Source organism: Cervus canadensis, chromosome 26 (assembly GCF_019320065.1).
Source record: "Cervus canadensis isolate Bull #8, Minnesota chromosome 26, ASM1932006v1, whole genome shotgun sequence".
NCBI classification, from domain to species: Eukaryota; Metazoa; Chordata; class Mammalia; order Artiodactyla; family Cervidae; genus Cervus; species Cervus canadensis.
In genome coordinates, this window is record NC_057411.1 from 49,973,951 (window position 1) to 49,982,559 (window position 8,609).

Sequence of the window (8,609 nt, forward strand, 5' to 3'; positions counted from 1 at the left end):
ATACAAAAGTTTTAGAAGCTATGTGTTAGGAACCCTGGATGAAGACCAAATTACATATACATTTCCTATTATTAGTCACAGTATCACAGAAATAGTCACTCATTTTCAGTTTTCTGGAACCATTTGTTTAGAACTGATATGATGTCTTCCTTAGGTGTCAGTTAGAGATTCTCCTGTAAGACCGTCTGGGCTTGAAGTTACTTTGTGGCAAGATTTTTAACTACTTCAATTTCTCTAATAGACACGGGGCTATAAAAACTGTGAGTCTCTCAGTCTTGTCTGACTCTTTGCAATCCCGTGGACTGTAGCCCACCAGGCTCCTCTGTCCGTGGGGATTCTCCTGGCAAGAATACTGAGTGGGTTGCCAGTCCCTCCTCCAGGGGATCTTCCCGACCCGAGGATTGAAACCAGGTCCCCTGCCTCACAGACTCCTTACTGTCTGAGTCAGTAGGGAAGCCCATACAGGGTTATGGAGGGTATCTGTTTCTTCTTGAGTGAACTTTGCTAGTCTGAAATTTTCAAGAGGTATATTCAGTTTACCTCTGTTGTCAAGTTTATTGACATCTAGTTGTTCATATTAGTCTCTTACCTTCTTAATACCTATAGAATCTGTAGTGATGTCACCTCTCCCATTCCTGATATTGATCATTGTGTCTTTTTACCCCTAATTAGTCTGGCTAAAAACTTATCAATTTTATTGATTACAAAAAGTCAACTTTCGGTTTTCATTTATTTTTTCCACTTTTTCCATTTTCTATTTCTTTGATTTCTATTCTTTATTATTTCTTTTCTTCTGCCTACATTAGATTTCATTTGATCTTCTTTTTCTAGTTTTAAGGAGAAGGCTGAAGTCAATGATTTGATATCGTCCTTCTTTTCTGATATTGGTACTTTAGTGCTATTAATTCCCCTCTAAGTACTGCTTTACCTCCATCCCACGAAGTTTGGTATGTTGTATTTTTTTTGTTTTTTCAATTTAAAATGCTTTCTAATTTCTCTTTTGATCTATTCCTTAGAGTTGGGTTTTTTAGAAGTATATATATTTACTTTCTAAGTTATTGTGACTCTTGCAGATACCTTGTAGTTTAATTCCACTGTGGCCAGGGAGCGTGTTTTTATGACATGATATTTTAAAAATGTGCTGAGACTTGCTTAAGTTTGTTGTTGTTCAGTCGCTCAGTTGTGTCCGACTCTTTGTGACCCCATGGACTGCAGCACGCCCGGCTTCCCTGTCCTTCACCATGTTTAGGTTTGGACTATGTGAAGGCTGTTTTGGGGTCTAAGACATCTGCTGCATCACAGACTGGAGAAGCTGGGGGCCTAGAGCTACCACCTCAGCCTCTATGTTTGTATTGCCCCAGCCAGGGGGCCTGCTGCGTCGTTAGAGCTCACTGGGTGTTATCAATTAATATCTGGTTTATGGAGAAGGCAGGAGAAGGTGACCAGTTCAGATCAGAGCAAGGCAACTTGGGGAGCCTTCAGAATGGAGGCTGGGTTGGGGAGCTCCCCTGTCCACTGGGGTCGAGTGGAGCCCAGCAAGGGAGCAGATGTCAGAGCCGATGTGGGTGAATGTTGCCTGGCGATGCGGGTGGGCCCGAAGCCACTAGATCAGAACCACGACCTCTCCCAGGCCCTCAGGAGCAGCCAGGTGGGGAGAGGTGCCTCTGAGCACCTGAGCACACAGGAGCTGGGCTGGCCCGGCCCCTGCTGCCTTCTGCTCCTTAGCCCGGCCCCTCGGGGAGCACTGAGGCTTTCATGGTGGCGCTAACCGAGTCCCGACATGCTCTGTTTCTAGACTGGAAGAAGCGCTTCATCGGCATCCGGATGCGGACCATCACGCCAAGGTGAGTGTCCAAAGGACGCTGGCGCCCACCGCCCCTCCATTCTCGCCCCTCACCCCCACCCTCCTCCCGGACCCTGGCCCCGACATGCCTGGCCACCGGCAGGTGCTCCCATGGACCAGACACACCCAGGCTTCTGAGCCTTTGCTCAGGTCAGTCCCTTGGCCTGGAACACCTTTCCCCCTCAGCCTGATCCAAAGGACTCTGTTCAGGTGCTCCTCCTCCAGGAAGCCTCCCAGATGAGTTTTCCTGGGGCCACCATAACAAATCACCCCCGAGTTAGTGGCTTAAAACAACAGAAATTCATTCTGTCAACAGTTCTGGAAGCCCGCAGTCCAAACTCAAGGGGTCAGCAGGGCTGCGCTCCCTGGATGCTTCAGGGAAGGGTCCTTCCTTGTATCTCCCAGCTTCTGGTGGTTCCTATTGTTTCTTGGGTTGTATTTGCATCACTGCAAGCTCTGCCTTTCTCGTCGCATGGTGGGCACAAAGCCCCCAGATTAGAGCCAGGACATCTCCCAGACTCTCAAGAGCAGCCACGTGGGGAGACGTGACTCGGGGCACCTGATTACACAGGAGCTGGGCTGGCCGAAGGAGGGTGGCCCCTGCTCCCTTCTTCCTCTTGTTTCTCTGATAAAAAACACTGGCCATCGGGTTTCGGGACCACCCTAAGTCAGGCTGATCTCATCTCGAGATTCTTAACCAGCCGCATCAGCCAAGTCCCTATGTCCAAACAAGGTCACGTTCTGAGGCCTGAGCAGACTTGAACTCTGGGAACGGGACACCCTTCTCCCTCCCCGGAGGCTACTTCAAGGGGAGGAGAGTCTCCTCTTCACTTGCACAGTTGTGCTTCCCTCCCCAGCTTGCACTGGGTCCCCCAGTGTCAGAGCTGCCCACCCCCAACCTTGGCCATGAGCTGTTTGTGAGCCGGGACTGTGTCCTGCTCACCCCCAGGGCCAGGGCTATAACAGAGCAGGTGTCTGCAAATTCTGAGTGCGTGAAATAGGGGAGGGGCAGGGGAAAAGGAGGGACAGGGAGGAAGGAAAGGAAGCCGAAGGGAAGAAACTGCAAAGTCCAAGGGCTTAGAGAAGGAAGAGGTCACTGCGTTGGGGGGCTCTGGGGAGAACTAAGCTCGCCTGAGTGACCCTCCCACCCACACAGTCCCTAAGATGACATTCCTTCCTATGTCGGCAGCCGTTCCTCTAGGGAATAAATCTGAAAGCAATTTGGAATCAAGACCAATGTGCCAATTTACCGTCTAAAGGTGCTAATTTTCTCTTCCGTCCAGCTGTCCATCACACCATCCTTCCAGGCTTCTGTGTCTCCATGTTCACCCGTTGTCTGTTCATCCTCCTTCCGTCTGCCCATCTATCCGTCACTCTTTCCTTCCCTCCATCCCGCCATCTGATCACCCATCCCTCTGCCTTTCCTTCCCTCCTTTCCCCTCCTGCCGCTCATCCTCCCATCTGTCCATCACCCTCCCCACTCCACACTTCCTACCATCCACCCTCACTGAGATTTCTCTTGAGGAGCCCGAGTTGAGTGGGGGTCACAGACAAGAACCAGTGACAACCCAGAGTGGTCCGTGGCAGGACCAGGCAGCGTGGGGGCACAGAGGAGGCGCCTCATCCTGGGTGGAGGAGGGGATGAGGGGGCAGCTTTGTACTAAGGAGTCAGCTTAGAGGCCCAGAAGAAGTGCCTTAATGGTGGGACTGTCTTTTCAGTTTGGTGGAGGAGCTAAAGGCCAGTAACCCAGACTTCCCGGCGGTCAGCAGTGGGATTTATGTGCAAGAGGTTGTTCCGAATTCACCTTCTCAGAGGTAGGCTCCACCGGAGGAAGCAAGGAGGCTGGGCGGGCGGGCTCGGGGCCTGGGCTGGACTTGATTGACCTTGCATGACTTTGAGCTTCCTGGCAATGTGGTGTAATGTGAAAGTGGCAGGCGGGATCCTGGCCAGTCCTTTAAGCTGGGCTCAGGCTGGAGGGTGAAGGCCGTCCCCTCCTTGGCCCAGAGTGTCCTTCCCTTTGGGTCTGGAGAGACAGAGTAGTGGAGGTCCCCTCCCCGAGCTGAGAACATCACGCCAGCCTCACTCTCACCAGCCTCTCGAGTCAGCCTGGGTCTTTCCTGGCCAGTTTCCACATCTGTGAAATGGGCATGATTCTGCCTACTCTTCCTCTCCCACGAGACACTGTCAAGATCAAATGGGGGACAAAGGCTTGCTTCCTCGGAAACCACTGAATACGCGAGAAAGGTCGAATGTTGCAGCACGGTGGGCTTAAGCAGGCCGTGCGGGGGTGATGGCACGCGTGAGCCTGTGCCCTGGGCTGGCTCTGAACACGCGCCCACCCCTCCTCCTCCAGGGTCCATCTGTGCCGTGGGGGGGGTGCTCCTTGGGATCCTGCTTCTACACTGCAGCTTCGGGACCAAGACGTAGCCCATGTGGGGTCTGGGGCTCCTCTGGGGGCACGTGGAGCCAGGCAGGAGGGTCCCCCCACCCCTTCAACCCAACAGGACCCGTTTTCTCTGTTTTGTGTGCTGGGCTGGAAGACGCGGATCCCTGGGGTCTTCCTGCCCTGAACACGGCCCGCGTGCTCAGCGCGCAGCCGGCCTGCAGTAAAAACTGTCGAGATACAGATCTGTGATGCCAAAGAATAATCACCCCCAACTCAAGCTCTCTGTTCGGGGGTGCTGGGGCAGCAGGCAGGCGTCAGGGAGAGTGGCCACATGCAGGGCACCCTGGACAGGGGAGCTCGTTGGGGACAGTGACCATGGCTGACCCAGGCTGGGCTGTGAGCTGGGTATTCCAGGTGCGTCCCCTCAGGGGCTTCTCACTGGAGCCCGTGAGGTGTGGGCTCTCAGCCCAAATGGGAAGACTGAGCTTTGACGCAGTCATTCCTCTAAGGTCACGCAGCTCGAGCATGTGGATCTGGGTCCTGTCACCCGTGAACCTGACCTCGGTGCCACCCTGCCTGCCCTCTGGATGGAGGGGAAGGTCATGGCAAGTCAGGTGCAGAAGGGCGCTGGCCTTGCTCGCTCCAGCCCTGACGGGAAGGTCTTAGCAACTGCAGCAGTGGTGGAATCAATACCCTGGACATCACTGTAATTTGCAAAGAGTGTCCCCACCCAGGGCTGCAGTGGCGGGAACCGAGGCTCACGGGGCCGTGTCCCTGGCCCAGGTGGGGAGGCCACAGCCAGAACGTGACCCCAGCCCCTCTGCTGTACAGAAAAGCCGACCAGCAAAGCGCTAGCCGCTGGTCAGACAGTGGTCTCCGCCTGGGGTGAGAGCCTGGTGGTCAGCACCCTGTTCTCACCTGTTGAGTGACCTTCCTTAAACCCGCGGCTGTTAGAGGCATGCAGGCCCTAGCCTCTCGGGGATGAGCTGTGACCGCCTCTCTCTCCCCCATTGGCAGGGGGGGCATCCAAGATGGCGACATCATCGTCAAGGTCAACGGGCGGCCCCTGGCCGACTCGAGCGAGCTGCAGGAGGCTGTGCTGACCGAGTCCCCTCTGCTGCTGGAGGTGCGGCGGGGCAATGACGACCTGCTCTTCAGCATCGCGCCCGAGGTGGTCCTGTGAAGGCGGGGCCGTCTCCCCCCAACCCCGCCCATCGCTGAGAACTGGGGCCCACGGGCCAGCTCCCTCCAGAGCCGCTGCCCCTCCACGGGATCAGGACGAAGGACCCGGGTCGGTCCTCAGCACAGCCAGCGGACTCTTCCTGGCGTCCAGCACTGGAACCACAGGCTGGCTGGGCGTGGCCAGGGGCCTGCATCTCAGCCTGCATCACAGTGCCCTGGGTGGCAGTCCAATGCCCACCATCTCTACCAAATGCTCTGGAGGGCCCTTCCACGTTCCCGGATCTAGAAGACTCTCATATTCCCCGCAAAGCCCCTCCTCTCTCCCGCCTTCCTGCCTTTGCACCCAAGCGTAGGATACCTCTCTGTAGATGCCCGCCGTTCCTTCCCCACCCTCACCTCCCCAGCTCTCACTGACCAGGTCTCGGGCCCCCAGCCTCCTCCTCTCCCCGGGGCGCCCCTCTGCACCCCCAGCAGAGCGCCCATCACCTTAAATGACCAGGGCTGTCTGCCTGGCTCACCCACTCCCACTGAGGAGTCGGGCATGGCGGGTCTGGCCGGCAGCTGGCACCGTGAAGCGTCCCCTGACGACCTAGCTGAGCCCTAGGGCTGCCCAGGTGGGAGGGGAGCAAGCAGAGAAGGAGCAGAGAGTGTCTGCCCCCCGCCCCCCGCCACCGGGAGGCTGGCCTGTCCTCCCGGAGAGGACCCTGGGGTGGGGTGGGGTGGGGTGGGGAGCTGCGGAGGAAGCTGGGACCGTGGGCAAGGGGAGGCGAGGACTGAGCCGCCGGCCCCCCGAGCCGCTCTGCAGGCAGCGGGGACTCGTGGCGTCCCCAGGAGCTCAGGTGGTCCCCTCTCGGCGGGGAGCCTGTTTCCAGGTGACCCCGTGAGCTTCCCAGTGCAGTCCGGTCCCCGAGTTGCTTGTACTGTATGTTTCTCTACTGTATGGAAATTAAAGTTTACAAGCACATGTTTCTGGGCCAGCAAGGGCGCATCTGGGGCCCCCTGCCCACTCCTGCACAGTTCCTCCTGACCCAGAGCTGACCCATGCCTCAGTAGGCGGAGATGGGGGGTGGTGTCAACCACTGGAGCAGCACCCGGGCATTGCCACGCCCCAGCCACCCTGCCCTCAGCCCCAGGATCCCCACTTTGACTCCTGGCCCCTGGTCCCCAGCAAGGTGCCTCCCTTCCCCATTGCAGGAGCCTCTCCCCCGACACAGGAGGGTCCTGAGACCACCCGCCTCCTGGCAGTCGGGCAGAGCCCTTGGAGAGGTGCCCGGCTGGCAACGGCGAGCCCACCGAGTGTGCAGTGCGGGCCCGGTCAGGCCGTGGGGTGAAGTCCCCCAGTGTCCGCGCTGCGTCATCCTCACTGCCGACCACCTGGCAAGGGTGCTCGAGGCAGAACCGGGGAGGGCGGGACAGAGCCAGCTGCCCAGGACCCCAGCGGGGGCTGCAGGCAGAGACCGAGAGCTGTGAAGTCGCCCAGAGCCCGCCTCCAGGGTCGCATGAGCGGGAGGGTGAGGGGCGCTGAGCCGGGCTGAGAAGGAGAGCCCAGCCCGGAGTTCTGGACCACCACCCTGAAAAGATGGAGACCCCTTTGGTCCAAACCTCTCAGAGCGGCAGGGCCTGCCCCCAGCTGACCTCTGTGTGACCATAGCCAGCTTGTCCCTCGGAGATGGGGGTGGGGAAACTACAGCCTTCACGCTTTCCCAACTCCAAGAGCCTGAGATTTGACAGGTCCAGACTTAAATGACCCGCCAAGGGGGCTAATTTTAGGTGCTAGCCTCGGATGGCCATGGCGGTGGCTGGAATCCCGGTCAGTACCTAGAGGGACTCACAGGAGACAGGCCGGGAGGGCAGGGGGCTGGAGGTGCTGAGTGGGGCTGACTGTGTGGCCGCGGGCTGGCTGGATGAATGGGGTCGGGGTGGGGGATAGGGAATCAGACTGAAGAGCTCTCAGCACCCACAGCCATAAAAGAACCCGAGACCATCTGACGATGCCGTGATCTGGTTCACCATCCTAGTTTTGCGATCCCAGGGTTCAGGCGATCACAGAACTGAGCACACTCCCCACCCGCCCCCCAGGCCACGTCCAGGCCCTGCTGGGGAAGGAGGGGCCCGGCACAGAGGCCACCTTGCAAGGCGCCTCCCAGCTCCACCACGCGGTGGTCCCTGAGGTCCCTGTCCGAGCACAGCCCCAGAGCCTGGCCCAGCCAGTACGGTGGGACCGCCCACCTCGCAGAGAGCCCCCGTGCCCCTCGCCCATGCAGGGTGGACCAGACCATCCCCAGAGAGCAGGCCTGTGCCATCTCATCCCCGCTGCCCCTTCGCCCATCCACTGCCCAACCTGGAACAGTCCTGATGCCCAGGGTTGGTCCGCTTGCTGAGGTCTCTGTCTCACCCGCCTCGGGCGGGCCCCTGCTTTGCGCACCCACGACAGCGCGCAGAGCATGGTCCTTGTTCTCCATCTCTGGCCCCCTGACTGTGTGCCCAGCGGCCACGTGGTCCTTCCCCGGGGTAGGGAGCCCCGGGGAGCTGGGGCAGCTGTTCGGGTCAAGGCCGCTGGTCTGGGGGCCTGGGCTTGGGCAGATGATGAGCTGGAAGTAGGGCACTCAGGGCGGAGCCTTGGACTTGAGCGGGGCCATGCGTCTGAGAGGGCTCTGGGGTCTGCAGTCAAGGGGGTCAGTTCGATTCCCGGTGAGAGCTGCTCTCTGGCCTGGCAGAGGCTGCTGCTGGCTCTATGCCCAGGAGGCGAGGTCGGGGTGGGGCGGGGGCGGGAGAAGACTGGAGTCCCTTCCTACAGGGGCGGCAAGCCCACCGTGAAGTTCCCCGTCCCATCTAACCCTGTTCGCTCCCCCAAGGCCCTGCCTCCACTTCCCATGACACTGAGGGGAGGGCTTCGCTTGTGAAATTGGGGGACACCATCCAGTCCTTAGCACAGCGGCGCAGGTTGGGGAGGAACAGAGGGGGAAGCGAGAGAAGCCGACAGGTGTTGCGCTGGAGGGATCAGGGGATGACGAAGCCGGCTGAGCCCCTCTGAAGAGCTGTGAGGTGGAAAGCTGGTGGCAGTGGTGGTCCCGCCTGCCCTCCTCCCAGGGGGTGTAGCTAGTGTCCCCTGGGCCCAGAGGGGACCCCCAGGCCTAGAGGGAGCCCTGAGCCCAGAACTGTCCCTTGCAGCTACAGGTGTCCTCAGAGGTGTGGGT

At 58.7% G+C, this 8,609-nt stretch overlaps 1 protein-coding gene across 1 annotated transcript in view; it reads left to right on the plus strand.

Annotated features, from left to right (window-relative positions):
- HTRA3 (HtrA serine peptidase 3) overlaps positions 1-6,376 on the plus strand; it is a 29,524-nt gene extending 23,148 nt beyond the window's left edge. The window contains exons 7-9 of the mRNA XM_043448135.1: positions 1,796-1,844; positions 3,563-3,658; positions 5,248-6,376. Coding sequence (XP_043304070.1) covers positions 1,796-1,844; positions 3,563-3,658; positions 5,248-5,413 — 311 coding nt within the window. The 3' untranslated portion in view covers positions 5,414-6,376. The remainder of the gene's footprint in view (positions 1-1,795; positions 1,845-3,562; positions 3,659-5,247) is intronic.
- The last annotated feature ends 2,233 nt before the right edge of the window (positions 6,377-8,609 follow it).